Source organism: Pan paniscus, chromosome 1 (genome assembly GCF_029289425.2).
Source record: "Pan paniscus chromosome 1, NHGRI_mPanPan1-v2.0_pri, whole genome shotgun sequence".
NCBI classification, from domain to species: domain Eukaryota; kingdom Metazoa; phylum Chordata; class Mammalia; order Primates; family Hominidae; genus Pan; species Pan paniscus.
The window spans coordinates 81,717,672-81,735,751 of NC_073249.2; the positions used below are offsets into that span (position 1 = coordinate 81,717,672).

General features: G+C 33.8%; 1 protein-coding gene across 14 annotated transcripts in view; it reads right to left on the minus strand.

Moving 5' to 3' along the window:
- DCAF6 (DDB1 and CUL4 associated factor 6) overlaps positions 1-18,080 on the minus strand; it is a 138,418-nt gene that overhangs the window by 28,451 nt on the left and 91,887 nt on the right. For all 14 annotated transcript variants that reach the window (XM_034939760.2, XM_034939762.3, XM_057302200.1 and 11 more), the window contains 4 exons: positions 7,719-7,836; positions 3,093-3,208; positions 1,562-1,648; positions 1,006-1,333 (listed from right to left, as the gene is read on the minus strand). In XM_034939760.2, coding sequence (XP_034795651.1) covers positions 1,006-1,333; positions 1,562-1,648; positions 3,093-3,208; positions 7,719-7,836 — 649 coding nt within the window. The remainder of the gene's footprint in view (positions 1-1,005; positions 1,334-1,561; positions 1,649-3,092; positions 3,209-7,718; positions 7,837-18,080) is intronic.

An 18,080-nucleotide genomic window follows, 5' to 3' on the forward strand; every position in this document is an offset into this window, starting at 1 on the left:
TACAATAATTTTAGATAATCATAACCCTATTTTATAGATAAGAAACTGAATCTTTAAGAGTCATTAAGTAATTTGAATGAAAAAACACTGCTGGTAAGTGGTGAAACCAGTATTCAAACCCATCATCATGCTCTTGACTATGAGTGGTAAATTAATCTTTCATTATATTTTTCAGTTGACAGATACTTTAGGGTATCTTATAAACAGCAATATATTGAGCATATAAAATGTGAAATATTTCAAATAGAATCTCACTCCTTTGTAAACTAGGATTTTAAGATTAAAACTAGGTTCTCTGAAAGAGGACAGAACTTACAATAAGATATGATAGCACTAATAATAGAAATAGTTTTCCATGAGTATGAAATGCAGTATACTTTAAAAATTCATTTTAACTCCCACAAAAGAAAATATATTCTTGTGATCACATAAAATATAGGAAAACTATAAAAACATGTTGGCAATTCAATTTTTTATTGCTGCTACGGTATTTATTTGGTATAATTTTTCATTTTCTAAATTCGGTCACTAAGTTTAGTAGAAATCAAAGAAAAACAGTGTTCCCAAAAACAGAACTACTAACACACTACCTTAATCCAGGGTCAATAGAAAAGCAGAAAAAATTAACATTAAAACCAAAACAACACTGATAAAGGCCTGGATATCTACAAGATAATCTGAGAGCTAAGTATAACCTTGACTTCATAAATAACCTGTGGGTCATTCTTAACATTCTTTTCTCTTGATCTGTAAATTCAGAAGCAAGCCTCAGTGCTAGAGATATGGAGAATGAAGACTTTTTATTTCCCTATTAATGCACAGTGCTCAAAGAATATAATACGTAAAATCATTTACAGTAAACTGTAAAGTTTCTTTAAGTTTATATGAATGAGACACTCTTAGAGGAAGCAACTGTCAAAAATGGAGAGATTCCCTTACATGACTTCAAACAAATCCTTGTGAACTACATTTTTTACAGTTCATGTTAATTAAAAATTTACCAACCTATCACCAGGTCCTGCTCGATACCTTGCACCTGGGATCAGGACTGGGTCATCATCACTGTCATCTGTGTCCTGAAGAGCAGAGTCCCTGGTGGATGTTTCTTCATGAGCTGAAGGCCCAGTGGCTTCTGTTTGGAACTGAGGCTCAGGATTGGTGTTATTTTCATTGGTAGCACTCTCAGTGCTAGTCTGATCTGAAGTTTCTGGTTCCTTGGCTTTTTCAGATGAAGCAGATTCTTCTGGAACCCCACAAGAGCGATCAAGATTGAGGTCATTTCTTTCTCCTGAGTTGGAATCCAATGGCTTGGCTGTGAACTTATCTGATTGTGCTGTCAGAAAATAAAGTTGTATGTAACAGGTGGTAATGTGGGCAATATTAATTATTTAACCTAACTTAGGAGCTCACAAACACATTCTAATATGATGTCTAATTCCTCTATAAGGGGAGGAAACTTCCACAATACACTTGAACATGGCCTCTAACTCTAGAGAGATTAACATAGATTAAGGCTTTTTATTTTCCCATACAAAGCAATTATCTAAAGGGAGCAACTCACTTATATTGATATGGTTCTCAACTGGGTTTTCTGCAGATACTTCTTCCTGATATTTTGTCACATCCTCTGATGATTCTTCAGGAGCTTCTGTAAGTAAACCAAATTACAGTCATCCCTTGGTATCCATGAGGGATTAGTTCTAAAATCGCTGAAAATACCAAAATCTGCAGCTCCTCAAGTCCCTCATATATAATGGCATAATATTTGCATATAACCTATGCATACCCTTCCTTATACTGTAAATTATCTCTATATTACTTATAATACCTAATGCAATGTAAATGCTATGTAAGCGGTTGCTACGCTGTTATTGTTTTTAAATCTATGTTCCTTTTTATTGTCATATTGTTATTTTGGGAGGGAGTATTTCCATGGAATCCACCGGCATGTAGGGCCAAATGTATCATTAAATCCAGATTTTTTTAGAAAAGTAAACATCAACTTAATACTCCAGCTTTCCTATGGATAAATGGTTCTTAACCCTTTCTGAGTCATAGGAACCTTTGACATTCAGCTAAAACCTCCCCTCAGTACAAGGCAAATATGTATTTGCACACAAAATTGTACAAACACTATCGTGGACGGATGGGCCCACTGCTTCTTCCTGAAGCCCAGGAATTGAGCTTCATGAACTCTATGTGCAGAATCTCTGCTTTAGACTATCCCTTACAGCTGAAATTACCTGATCCTGCATTTTACTAACCTTCCCGAAATCTAAACTTAAAACTGAGCATTTTTCTGCCCCTCTATCATGTATTTGGTAAAATCTAAACTATCATGAACAAGTAGTTAAGCTGACCATACTATAAATTCTGTTTTGGCCATTGAAAATACTTAATTCTGGAATTTAACTGTCAGATGCATGAACGATCAGTCTTTAATGTTCCTTACTGGACATGTGCTTACCAGATAGCTGTCTTACACATACTTAATTTTAAACTCTGTTATACTAAGGTACCTACACATTTATAAGAAATATAATTCATTTATTCCTTCATTAATCAAGCATTTATTGAACATCTACTGTGTTCTAGTCTCTGTGCTAGACATTAAATTTCATGTAATTGTCATATAAAAATATTCTATTAGAAAAGGGTTCTGAAAAATCCCTTAAGTGGCACTTCAGGTATTAAATAGATTCACTCGTAACTTATTTAGATTCTATTCCTTTTTCCCCCTCTATAAACCACATATACAACCAAAACAGATACAGTGGATTTCATTGCTAGGTATAAAAATGATAAAGACTAATTCAAACTAACATTTATATCTCATCCATTTATAGTATGATGAACAACTATCCTGGCCACTGTGTCCACAAAGAGGATTGTGCTTCACTGTGTCTCCTCATTTTAACTGCTTAAGGTCCCCATCTTTTGGATTTGCTATCTATCAGTTTAACAGCTGGACTATAGAAGCAAAAGTAATTTATTAAAAACAAGAAACAAAATACAGCATCGAAGGGAACAGGAAAGTAGGTAAACATCCAATGCTGGGATTTTATAACGACAAAAGCAAAATAACACCTTACTTGTTTCACTGTCTCCTTCTGGTGGTTGCACTGAGCTCTGTGGGACCAAAGATTCCTCCTGACCCTCAGATTTGCAATGGCTCCCAATTCCTCTAGAACTTGATGCTATACTGCTCCTATCATCAAAACAAGATAAGTGATTCCACCAAGAAGTTAATCAATATGATCTTTTAGGATAATTTTTATATTTTACAACTAGAGAGGTAGACCAAAAAATTCACAAGTAAAATGTAGGATTTATAATTTTAATAGCATTTGTAAACATCCTTTCAAACAAATCGAGATGACTATCATAACACACTTTACTCTTGAAAAAAAGATTCAAAAATATAAAGGGACTGCTTCTTCACTGTTTGGATCCTTTCATTATCTAGTATGTATTTCTACATGTCTCTCTATTGAATTTTAAGTGAACTACATTGTCTCCTTTCCTGTCTTCACTACAGATGGTTCACCATATCCAAATCCTTAATGGTTATACAGATTTTTATGATATGCCCTTCTAGACTCTGTTATTCCAGGCTACTTTAAAATTAATATTTGAACAAAAGCCTGGCCAGTTCTTTGGTCTTTTGAACTGCTCCCTGTGGATCACTTCCAGTTCTGATCTGCTGTTCAAACATGGCAGGTGACTGAGCATCATAGTTCTGTAGAAGGACAGGGTAATATTTTCTGCTTCAGTTTTAATACTCACCTGATGATGACCATAGTTGTATTAGCATTTCTAGCTATAGCAGAATACGAGGCCAATTTTTAAAGAAATAATTTGCAATAAGTATTCTGTGACAAATCATGGCATATGTGTAACAAGAGGACTGAATGAGAAAGAGGACATGTATAACAATCTGACTGAGATTTAAATTAAGTTCATAGAAATGCAACAATTCTTTAAGTTTAAAATAAATGTGAACAAGAAAAAAAGTAAGATTTACAGTAACTTAAAAAAACATTAATTATAGACAAATACCAGTAACTCAATAAACAATACAAACGATCATGGACTTTTTGCCATGACAAAAACTCTTTTAGGCTGACTGCAGAAGTCAATTTGACTTTTTTTAAAAAAAGAGAGTACATATATAATATTATTTAACTAAAACTGTATATTCATATGGGTGTATACATGCAGAGAAAAATGTCAGGAAGGCTATGCATCAGTGTTGAGTGTCATGTCAGTAGAATTACTGCAGGTAAATTTTTTACACTGAATTTGTGTGTGTGTGTGTGTGTGTGTGTGCGACAAACATGTATTTCTTTTAAACCAGAAAGGAATATATAGCTATTTTGGCAAAAAAAAGCTAAGGTGGTATATATATATTTATTTTTTCCATTGAGAAAGCTATGATTCAGGCATGAATAAAACGCTTAGTGTATACATTATAGTAATTAAAATATTATGGTACTGAGTAGGAATAGAGACATATTAGTGGAAAAGACACAGCAACCGAGTAAATATATTTAACATAATTGTTAATATGGCATTTTAAATCACAGAAATAAAAAGATTATTCAATAAATGGTAATGAGACAAGAAAACAGCCATGTGGTAAAACCAAAGCTATGGCTTCACGTTATACTTTATGGGAAAATAAATTCTAGAAGGAATATACAGTTTTTGATACCAAATTATAGAAAATATGAGAGGAATATAAGAACCTTTTCCCTTAATTCTAGGAATAACAAGGCTTTCCTATGCATGCTATCACAGGCAGAAACCATAAGGCAAAACCACTGTAAGTAAACTGAAAAACAAACACCAAACTGGGAAAAATATTTGCAACAAATGAAAGACAAATGGTATAATCCTCATTTAATTCTATAATAAATAAGTAGCTCTAATAACGCAATAAGAAAAAGATAAACACCATAGAAAACTGGGCAAAGTATCTGAAAGACAATTTACAAAAGATGAGAACTGTAGCTAACAACCAATGAGGGCCTTCTCAGGTGCCAATCAATGTGCTAGTAAGTGCTACGTACTTTCTCTGCATGATCTCATTAAATCTTCATACTAAACCTATGAAGTAGGTTCTATTAAACATGCCCGTTTTCAAGGGAGAAAACTGAGATTTAGAGAGATTCAAAAACTTGTCAATTTCAGTCCAAGCTCTTAGCATGTTCTATTGCCTCATCTGTTGCCAAAGAAACTAAAATAAAAGCAAGAGACAATCCTGGTATAGATGAAAAAGTCTGTATACTTTTTTTTTTTTTAAGTTCTGCCTGTTTGGGTTTTTTTTTTTTTACAATGAATGTTGAATACTTGCATAATAATAAAAATGCTAACTGCTTTTCTGACAAAGAAATAAGAAATTGATGAATGAGAATATAATTCATGGTCAGTTTTTAGAGAAGGAAAAGTAGCATTCAAAAGAATGGGACTAATTATTTTCTCTAAAAAAAAAAAAAAAAGCCCAAAAAGTTTAGATAAGATTCTTCAGAAGATGCCAGCTCCTTGTGTACAGAATCATGAGAATGGAAAAGACGTGATAAGTACGATGACCTACTGTCATCTTAAATTATGTATTAAGAAAAAGGGCCACAAACATCACAATTTTTAAATGGTCAGGCACTAAGACTTATAAAGTCCTACTGGCTGCACCTTCAAATATATATCTAGAATCCAATCACTTTTTTTTTTTTAAACCACCTCCACTGCTCCCATCCTTGTCTAAGCCACCACCACCTCTAACCTTTCTTACTGCCATAGCTTTTTAACTGTTCTTCTGGTTTCTACTGATGGCATATGCTCAACACAATAACCAGAAATAACCTTTTCCTTTTAAATATCCTCCTCAATTTCCTGGCTGACCTTATCTACTACTCCTCTCTCCACTGGTCACTCCACTCCCGCTACACTGGTCTTCTTAAGATCCTTGAACATACTAGGTCTGATGCTTCTGCTTCAGAGTCTTTGTACTGGTTTTCTCTCTGCCCCAAATGCTCTTCCCCTAGATATAAATACGTGGCTCACTCCTTCTCACTCTTCAAGTGACATTTTGCCCAAATGTCACCTTCTCAATGATGCCTAGGTTTCCCACTTTTACCTGCTCTATTTTCCTCCATTGTCCTCCTAACATACTATATGGTACACTTATTAATTATGTTTATAATAAACTTCCTCCATCTAGAATGTAAGTTCCAATAAGGCAGGGGTTTAAGTACTTTATTTCACTGATGTATTCCCAATGTCTAGAATAGTCCCCGGAACATAGAAGATATCCAATAGTATTTTAAGATCCTACTTAATCAAATATTTTAATATAAAATACATACATACATAAACACAAATGGAAACCAGTGAATTTAAATAAAAGTAATATCACATATCAACATATAATTCACTACATATTAAGACAATACATAACTACATATTACATATATTATAGTAACAGATAACACGATCATATATTAATATACAATTAAATATTTAATATATTAATATATTAATAATGAATTAATATATTGTCATTGAACAATTGGTATAATTATATATTAACAAATATTATACAACTATATTATATATTAAGAAATACTATATCAATATATTAACTAATATATTACTATTCCTAAATTTAAAAATTTTGTACGCTCTCTCAATCAAATGGTCATGAGACAGTGGGAAAGAATACAAAAAGCTTACATAACTTGCTTTTCTCAAATGTAAAGTTTCATTAGATTAATGAGCAATAAATATGATCAGAAACATTATTAAAGAGAAGCTATATGACCATTAAATAAAGAAAAAGTTCAACCTTACTAGTAATCAATTAAATAAATACTAAAAGTATTTTTAAATCAAATATAGAAGTTAAAAATAAATAAATATATTGAACACTAGCCTGGAGACAGTAAATTGTATACTTCTATGTGTCTAGTAGGACTATAGTAAGTAAAGATTCTTTTGGAAATAATTTGGCAATATCTTTTAATCTAGATATAGTTCATTTCAGAAATATCTCTCAAATAATCTTGAAGGCAGGAAAAGGCTTTATAAGCAAAGACATTCATTAAAGCCTTATTTGGTAAAAAATGGTAAACAAATTTACTGCCCAATTAAATGAAAATGGCTAAGTAAACTATAGAACATCTACTTGATGGACTATTACACAGCTAGTAAAATAATATTTATTAAAACTAAGTAGTAACATGGGAATATTTATTATAAAGTCAAACAAATGCAGGGGAGAATACAGTATATTTAGTATCACTAAAATTATATTCTAAAACTCAAAACAAAAATCATACATATACACCTACCTAGGACCACGACTGCAAAAAGTCCCAAAATGTTTATATTTTTGCACTAATTTTAATTATTAATTATTATTAGTATTATCTTTTGCATTTTCTATCAGAAGAAATATTCTAGGATGAGCAGCACCGGCATCATCTGGAAAGTTTTTAAAAATGCAAATTCTCAGACCCCCACCCCAAACCTAATTCTGAGAGTGGGGTCCAGTAATATGCATCTTAACAAGCTCTCCCAGTGATTCTGAAGCACACTCAAGTTTGAAAACCAATACCTTATAGCAAAACAAAACATAAAGATGACGAAGTGTTAAAAATTAAAATCTAATACAATCCTACAAAATAGCTAAGAACATCTTTACAAAAATATTAACTTACCATTCATCTGTAAAGTTCAGTTTTATTGTGCTTGTAGTTGTTCCTTCTGTGCTGTAGTGCAAACTTAAAACTGGTTCACCTGTCCCTGGTTTGGGGCTCAGCTTTTCATTATTGTTATCTGAAAATTGTGTTTAAAACATTTGAAAAAGTCTCTGAAACCAGTAAAAAGATGACATTTCCTAAAATTTATAAAACTTATATTAGGTTGTCCTTGTCATAATTCTTTTTTCACATCTGTTATGGGTTTCATTTAAAGTTTGAAGGCATGTGTTGTGGAAATACTCTTTTATATTTCAAAGTAGCACTACATCAAGTTCTAGCTTTGTGTACATGACTCCCTTTGATTCAGATGGAAATCACACATATTGAGAACCATATTTAGTCATTAGGGGAATCAAAAAGTATTAACATGCAATGACATAGTTACAAACTGGTACCCTTATTTAATGGAATGCTCATAATTCCTCAGTTGCTTGAGCATCAATAAGAACTAATTTTGGCTCTTTCAGAAACACTGAGATGTAAGATACAAGGGCTCTGTGAAAAGCGGTTTGGCAAAAACTTTGCTGCAATGAAATGTTATCAAATTCCTTCTGTTCTTTCAAACTCACAGATCTATAATTTAGGGAGGAATCATAGTCTGCACCTGATGGGGAAGAGGGTGGTATTTATAGTGCTTTGATATTTTCTAAAATATACTTTGTCATATTTTGGTATATTTCCGTTTCTCTTCCTGACTAATCTTGCAAGGAATTTGTTTAATTGTGGAAACAGCAATTTCATTTTAAGAGCCTATAGATGATGTCTATAATACACATCTATCTCAATGTATGAAATCTTTTTTAAATGACAAAATCAAGAAAGCCTACACAAATTAATAGAGTATTTAAAGCTACCTTCCCCACCTGCCAAAAAAAAGAGTACATGGATATGCAAAGACATAATTAAACAGAGCTTTACATATTTTTCATTTTATGATGAACAACAGTTTGGGAAACATTAAAATACATAGGGAATACAAATGGATACATAATCAAACATGTCACATTTCTGCCAGTTGCTTGCAGAAAGAAAACTCTTCTGTGAGATGTCTTTTTCCTTGATACCAGTTCAAGGACTGATTTAATACTAAAAATAAACCTCTCTTGAAAAATAACAAAGACAATCACAATTTCATAAAAGCAAATTTACTTAGGATTTTTTTTTATTATTGGATCTACTTTCTATTGCAATGAAGGACTTATATCTTTTTTCATTCCTCTTGAAGATGTTGGAGCACACATTAAGAGAATCTCAGCTGGGCTCAGTGGTGGGAGGAACCCTTAAGCCCAGGAGTTCGAGTCGAGTCTGGGTGAGACCTCATCTCAAAAAAAAAAAAAAAAAAAAAAGGGGGGGAGAATCTCATAGAACCTCTCTTCTAGCCTTTATTCTGTGAGAGGACAATTAACAAGACTTCAAATACAGAAATGCAGTAGAAAAGTATTCCACAAGAGTCAAGCTGATAACAAAACTTAATATCAATTCCTCTGTCTTAACTTCCAACTCATGAGAAATCCTGTCCTACAGAATTGCTATTTGAAAATAATGTGAATTATAAACCTGACATCCCAAATGGTAAAGTCACTTTGTTTCTGTACTATTTTTGTTATGATTATGTCTTTGATTTAAACAACTCCTGGAAATAAACTAATAACCCATTCCAACTGTCAAAGATTTAGTATTACATTCAGTGTTTTAGAGGAGGTATTTTACCAAACGGCATTCTGATAAATAACTGAATTAATAGACCTTTAGCTTACAGAAATGTATTAAGGAAACATCTGCCCTATCCTTGACCCTCTTTCAAAAACTTGCTGTTTGCTAGTCATTTGTCCACACAGTTTCCTCTTATTCTTTAGTTGTGTTACTGAGATTTTTGTTTCATCACTGCTGTCTTTAGGCTTCTGGAATAGATGAAACACACAGCTAAAGACTGGATGATTGGATGATTAAGGAAACTGAGAGGCTGAGTTGGGGCTAGTTTTTTCATTTTCTCTCTTAATATTTTATAAAGTGTTTTGCTGTTTATTTTTCTTTTAAGGTAAAGACAGTAGAGAAAACAAAAGCAGATGTGAGAGAAGTGTAAGACTGAATTTCTCAGATCCACCTTGGTTACAGTTAAGACTTCTTAAGTTATGAGAAGCCTTGTGGAATTTAAATGATATATGAAAACTTTCCTTTTCAGGAAAATTTAAGAGACAGTTATAGATATCTACATGCTATGACTATAGGAATATATTACACAAACTATTAAGAGATCAGAACAGAGCAGAAAACATTTATACAGGTTCCCCACCAAAGGCAAGAAGCTTTCTAAGATGGTTAATGATAATTAAAACTTTCTTCCTACAGTATCTACTACAAAGTTTTTTTGTTTTGTTTTGTTTTTATTTTTTTTGAGATGGAGGCTCTTTTTGTTCCCCAGACTGGAGTGCAATGGCGCAATCTTGGCCCACTGCAAGCTCCGCCTCCTGGGTTCCAGCAATTCTCCTGCCTCAGCCTCCAGAGTAGCTGGGGTTATAGGCACCCACCACCACACTTGGCTAATTTTTGTATTTTAGGAGAGATGGGGTTTCACCATGTTAGCCAGGCTGGTCTTGAACTCCTGACCTCAAGTGATTCACCCACTTCGGCCTCCCGAAGTGCTGGGATTACAGGCATGATCCACCATGCCCGGCCTACAGAGTTCTTATTTAATCTCTCAGGAATATAATCTACATATTACAAAACATGTCAAATATCGGTAATATTCATTTAATCATAAAATGATTGATTATAGTTGATAGACTTTGTTCATTTAAGTTGTTAATGAATTCATCAGCCTTGTGTAAAACTAGCCTATTACTATAAAAATAACATGAACTCTTCTGTTAGTCACAAAAACTTCAGGTCCCTGAGTGTAGTTATTTCCTCGTAGCCTACACTTAAGTAAACAGTGTCTCTGGCAGAAAGACAACACAATGAAGAACCTGGTTTCTTCAACTCCAGGTTGTTTTGTTTTTGTTTTTGTTTTGAGACAGAGTCTCACTCCGTCGTCCAGGTTGGAGTGCAGTGGCCAAATCATGGCTCGCTGCAGCCTCAATTTCCCAGGCTAAGGTGATTCTCCCACCTCAGCCTCCTGAGTAGCTGGGACTATAGGCACATGCCATCACACCTGGCTAATTTGTAGTAACTTTTGTAGAAACAGGGTTTTGCCATGTTGCCCAGGCTGGTCTTTAACTCCTGGGCTCAAGCAATCCGTCTGCCTTGGCCTCTCAAAGTGCTGGGAGTACAGGTGTGAGCCACCGCACTTGGCCCAACTGCAGTATTAGTGACAGTATATATTCCAAGGTTTAAATTCATCTCCTAGCCTTTTTCCATTTCACTGTCTTCTTTAATTCTAGTTTGCTTGGTCATATACAACCTATCAGGTTACATTTTCTCAGGAATTAGGATTCCTGGACTACTAATGAATGCATTCACTCTTTGTGATAAAATGCATATTCTAAACTACAAATGTCTAAGAAAAACCTACTTTAATGATTTTAAAAATTAAATATTTTTACTTTATTTGAAAAAAAAATTGTAACTATTTAAATGTTCCCTACTTCTCTGTCAGTGGTTGGATCAGCAAACACATTCTAAAAATTGTATTTTTCAAAGTCTTATTTACATAATGCACAGATGTTACTTAAAAGGTAGATTTTTATTTAAAACCCTTAAGGTTTAGAACTTCACGTAAACACACAAATAGCTTTACGTAGAAAGCCATCATATTAATAACTGTAATTTATTGAGCATTACTATGAATATATATCAATTATAAATGTGTGCCAAGATATATACATTCCTTTAAAAAAATCTTTGTAATCAGTATTGTCATCTCCATTTTACAGATGATGAACCGAAAACAATAAGCTTAATTTTTTCTCTAGTTACGGACTTTTCCTCCCCCACTCCATCCTTTCCATAGACAGGGTCTTGCTCTATCACCCACGGTAGCGTGGTGGCACCTTCATAGCTCACTGCGGTCTCAAACTCCTGGGCTCAAGTGAATCTCCTGCCTCAGCCTCCCAAGTAGCTAGGATTGCAGGTGTGTGTCACCATGCCCAACTTCTTTTTTTATTTTTTCTAGAGATGGAGTCTCACTATGTTGCCCAGGCTGGTCTTGAACTCCTGGCCTCAAGTGATCCTGCTTCCTCAGTACTCCAAAGTGTTGGGATTACAGGTATGGGCCACTGTGCCCGCTGAGGTTTCTTTTTATATGAAGTTCCTACTTAATATACAATCTTAGAAATAATCTGACTACAAAGACAAAAATAAGATTACTTAGATAAGTAACTATTTTAATTAAGAAATATCAATTGTTGATGTTGTTACTCCTCAGAAATAAATAATTCATATCAACAACATTAATAACTGGTTAAGAGTTCTGGTAGCCAAAATTATCACTTTGGCATCATAGTATAGGAAAACTATGTTGTATCTTCTTTTAGGGCACTTAAGAGACTGAACTATTTCTTCCTCTAAAAACATTACAGGAGAATATTTATTTGTAGTGTGCTCAGCACACACACAATATAGTGGGGAAAAAATCCCTTTTAACTTGTTCAACACTGCTAAGTTTTCAGATAGCGATTCTATATTGCTCAGTAATTATGGTTATTAAGAACAACTGATGACATCAGCAGCTTAGAGTGGTCTCTATGGAGGCAAATTACCATTTATTTGAAACATGCTTCAGAAGCACAGCAATGACCACATAAACATCAAGATAAAAGACTGTAAAGGACTTCATTTTGGGGGATTAGAAGTGAAAGGTCCATAACTTGAGATTCAGGAAACCAACTTAAAAGATCCTTTTCAGAAATGCTACTAGAGACCTCTCAGGATAGTGCATTGGCTCAGAAAAAAATTCAGAATAAGCTGAAATATAATTTGAAAGCAGTTTCCTTGAACTGTTATGTATTTAATTAGGTATCTTTCAAGTCTTTTGCATAAGAATCACAAAGTAACTATTTTTTGTAATGCACACGCTGTGAAATGATTTAATCTGTACATTTCCACTATGAAATTATAATCATGAGGTTCTAAAAAATGCTCAAAGACATACAAAAACACATGTGATAACCATAGTAAAAAAAAAAAATGCTGAGTATTTTATATATTTAAATACTGTTCAAAATGTTGGTATAGATCTAAATATCCAAATACTAATAAGGATGTTCAGACTTTAAGCTGGGATACCCCTGGAGAATCTATCTCATATGTAAATCTAAACCAAATATTCAAAATGAAGATAATTAACTAGGGTATAGCAACAATAATTTCTTTAGAACCACCATGCCCAACATTTTTCTCTGCTGTTGGGTCCCTATTATAACTTTATAACCATACATTAATTAACTATAGTAGTTTAGATAAGCTGTGGAACATATGAAAATAAAATACTGTTTACCTAATGAGTTTTCTATTGTATAACGATATGTGTATGATTATATAATGATATTCTAATTCCCACTTCATTATACCAAATATTTTTTAAAAACCAAAGTAAGGTGGAAATAAAACATATGGTGAAATATTCTGAAAAAATAATAAAGTTTAACTATCTCCCCACATTCTGCACTCCAACTTACTAGACTTGTATAGAAAAGGCAAATTTCTCAACCACAGTTTTTAAACCAATGCAAAATTTTCCATGTTCATAGGTCAGGGAATCCACAACTTTTTTGTAGATTCCAGATTAGAGGATCTCCAATTCTCCTTCCAACTATTTGTATAAGGAAGCATATCTGGATTCAAAGTGGAGATGCTGCTTCTAGGAGTAGACTGCTAACAGAGAAGATCTATCTACCCTACAGATAACTGTGAGGCAACACATTTCATTCTAAAAATTGAGTGCTTACACTAGTGCAAATCTGGCTTTATAAAACAGAAGTGATACTATGCAAGCCAAAACGAAACAAAGTGCAATTTTAGTACAGATATTTATTAGGAAGTCCATTCTCTCTAATCTTTTTAACATTCAGTCAAATTTTCTTCTGGCAATCACAACTCAACTCTGTGTCAATTATAATAATTTTAACCCAAGAACTTTTTTCATGACATAACATAGAAGTGTGAATTGAACTTAAATATGTGATTTCGATACATTTAGATTGAAATTGTGCTTGGTTCCACACTCCTACCAGTATTCAGAATTTATGGGTTGAAATGTGGTAGCCATTTGACCTTTGCTTCCTTTTCTCCTACTTCAGAACCAGTAGTTTTATATACCTCTATTCATAAACGTCTCTTATTCCTATCTCACTTTCAGTCTAGAGGGAGGACAGTATAGAATGAAAATAAGTAAATATGCCCACGCCATGTGGCACATGAGTCCTGCCAAAATCCTTTTCCAGTATTTCTTTTCATGACTGTTTCCTCAGGTATATTCTCCTTTACTGGAAAAAAAAAAAAATCAAGTCTGCCTATCATAAATAACACTCTCATTTTGTAGATAAATTAACAAGTTAAAATGTGACTTCCAAATGAAAACAAATGAGGTAGACAGTTTAGGAGAACACTCCCTTTAACCACTTCCCCTTCCAGTTACTGTCCTCCTAGCTTATTGTTTTGAATTGCTTTTCTTCTCATTTCCATTTTTTCGTCTCCTGCTCTAAAATCTGGCCTATGTCTCTATCACTCTAGTGAAAGTGTTCTACTAATGGGCTCAATCACTCCCACATTGACTAACTTAGGGGATAATTTTTTTGGAGCCAATTTACTTGACCTTCCAGCAGACAACACTCTCGTATTTGAAAATTTCTCTTGATCACAAGACACCACGCTGTTCTATGTCGCCATCCACCTCTCTAGTTGCTCCTTCTCAATCTCCTTTAGCAGCTCTTTGCTGGCAAAATCTTTTAATTTTAGAATTTTTCTGATTTTTCTGGAGATGTTTTAGCTCTCTTACTCTGTCCTCTTCTTTCTACTTTCATCCTAGTTAAAATTCCATCTAACTTCATGGCTTCAGTTAACATCTGTATACAAAAATCTCCCAAATTTCTTTCTTGAGCTCTGATATCTTTTCTGAGCTCTATATCCACACAATCAACTACCCAACCTATTTTCAACTTGGGTATCTCATACAGATAACTCAAACTCAATATATTCAAAACCGAGTTCATGATCACCTACCCCTACACATCCCCACCCATGCTTCATCCCTTTTCCAGGGCTACCTGTTTAAGAAAATAACCATTCACTTAGTTGTGCTCAATCAAAACATGAGCTACTCTTGCAGTGGCTGAAAAAGTCACCTGTTAATCTCCATCAGTACCTCCCACAAAGCACCACAAATAAATGTATAACCTAAGTAAAAACAGTGTATTTGTTTTACAAAAGATTTAAGACACAAGTCCTGGCCTCTGCAGACTGCTATTTATTACTAAACTATCTACATAAGAAAATTCTGAAGTTGTTACTGCAACTTATACTCTGGATTCCTCCTCAATCCCTGTGTCATTCAATCTACCACGAAGTCCTGTTTATTCTACATCTTAAATATTTCTTGAATCTCTTCACATCTCTCCTACCTTACTTTTATCACCAGATCAAAATCTCTATTACCAGGAGAACTTCGTAAGTGATTCAGTCTCTAATCAATTCTCCATACTCCATTCAGAGTATCAGGCCATAGCCATACTCCCTAATTTAAACACTTCATTAGCTTCCCTCTGTTCTTAAATTAAAAATGCGAAACCTAAAAATGTCCAAAAAGTCACTTTGTCCTGCATACTGAGGTTCTCCTAGTCATCCTGTATGTGGCATCTCAGAGGCTCTGCATATGCTATTCATGCTTCCCTTTACTCATGCTCCTTCACCTAACTTATTCAGGCTCATCTTTCAGATCTCAGCTTAATGTCTCTTCCTCAGGGATGCCTTATTTGGCCCTCAACTGGAGGGAATGAAGGCCCACTCTCTTATGTTCCACACTGAACCCTGCTATTTCCCCTTTCTTATATAACACTCATCACACTTCTATTTATTTTTTCATCCATCTTTACTGTTAGATCAGGCAAAGCAAGTGGTTATGATCACGGATGCCAGAGCCAGACCTCTTGGGTTTGAGACACGTTTCTAACGCTTACTAGCTGTGTGCAACCTTAGACATGTTTCTTTTTTTTGAGACAGAGTCTTGCTCTGTCACCCAGGCTGGAGCGCAGTGGTGCAATCTCGGCTCACTGCAAGCTCCGCTTCCTGGGTTCACGCCATTCTCCTGCCTCAGCCTCCCGAGTAGCTGGAACTACAGGTGCCCGCCACCACAGCTGGCTAATTTTTTGTGTTTTTCATAGAGACGGGGTTTCACTGTGTTAGCCAGGATGGTCTCGATCTCCTGACCTTGTGATTCGCCCACCTCAGCCTCCCAAAGTGCTGGGATTACAGGTGTGAGCCACCACGCCCAGCCTTAGACATGATTCTTAACCACCCTTTGCCTCAGTTTCCTCATCTGAAAAACGGGGGTAATAATAGTACCAACTACATATGGTTGTGGTAAGGATTAAGTAAATTAACATATAAAAAATTGCTCCAAGCAATGTTTGGTACAAAGAAAATGTGGTATTAAGTGTCTATGTTGTTGTTGCTGTTATTATTATAAATCAACTCAATGCTCCCAGTACAGAAGACAGTAGTGTTATTTATTCATGCACCCTAGTACCTATCCCAGTACTTGCCACAAGGTAGGTAGGCATTTACGTATCAGTTGAATTAATGAAGTACAGACATACAAATATGGCTCCACCACTTATTTCACTCATCTTTACATATTTCTTGGAGTCTCAGTTTCTTCATTAGTAAAACTAAGATAATTCACCTCATTGTTAGCACAAATTAGATGATGCATGTTAAATTCTTAACACAGTGCTAGTCACAAAAAACTCAATAAATGTCAGTTATTTTTATGATAAGACAATTCTAAGTTAAACAAACTGGAGGTATAGGTTTGATCAGCAGAAGAGTAGAACACACGAGCATATGCAACAAAAAAATTAAATAGGGTTTAACTTCCAAAAGATCAAATATATCATTAATTGGAACAATCAAGACCTAGTAGTTGGGGATAGGAAGAAATTAGTTACCTCATTCCAAGTAACTAAGTGATAACTAGTTCTAAGAAATACAAAGAATTTAGAATGAAATTTTATTTCACTAACTTATTATTTCACTAGAATTTAAAATATACTATTTACGGATGTATTCCAGTGTGGTGAATACTGAACTTATATTCTTATTAATACAGCAAGCTTCAATCACTAGATATTTAATAAAAATTAGAATTGTCAATATAAGTTAAAAATAATATTAGATAATAGTACTAAAATGAAATTTCAATTTGGTGATAGTATATAATCTTAAGGTAATACATATTTAATGCATGGCAGGTCCAACTTCCATTTCCCAATCTACCTTAGCAGAATTAGCAAAAATCTGTTTCACTGGTTTTTGATTATCCACTAGTCTCCTATAGATGAATGTTTCACAAACATCAAAGACAGTCAGCTTATATAAAATGATACATAGTGGAAAATTAACATTCATATTTTTCATACCTACAAATTAGTGTTTATATTTCTTTAAATCTATAACAGAAAATTAGTGCCTGCAGATGCACAACTGCCTACAGACATAAGTTTCAAACTCGATGGCACTGTCAACTTCCACTTAATGGAATCACTGTAAGGAATAGAAACCAACTTGTTTCAATCATGGCCAAAACCTAAAACTCAGACAAAATTACTTTCTTATATCCTCTCAAAAGTTAACTGTTCTCAAAAGAACAATTATATATTCTTTTTGCTGTTGTTATTTTTTAAAATAAAATAAAGGGGAAATTGCTGGCCTACATATTTTTAAGAGGAAAAATTTGTTAAGTTTTAATAATATAAACAAGGTAAAATAAATATATGTCAGAAGAGAATTTTTCCTCTTATAGTAGAGAGATAAAAAGGAAAACTAAAACTACCCATTAAAACATATTGTTGAAACCAAACAAGATGCATGATGGACATTACTGTGCTTATTCAAACAGAATTTCACTTTATGCATAATTAGCACAGAAAGGCCATCAATGTGTTTACACACAACTCCAAATTTGGAGAACACTGAAAATTATTTTATAATAGGATACAATTAATAACAATGTGTATGTTATACATTTATTTCCCTACAATTTTGTTTCTTAAAAAAAGTAAAACTATTGAGACAACCAGGGAGCTGCATTAATGAATGAAGATTCAGGCTAAACATACTTCTATCAAATTGTGATTTTGTTAAAAATTCAGGATAAATAAGCAAAGA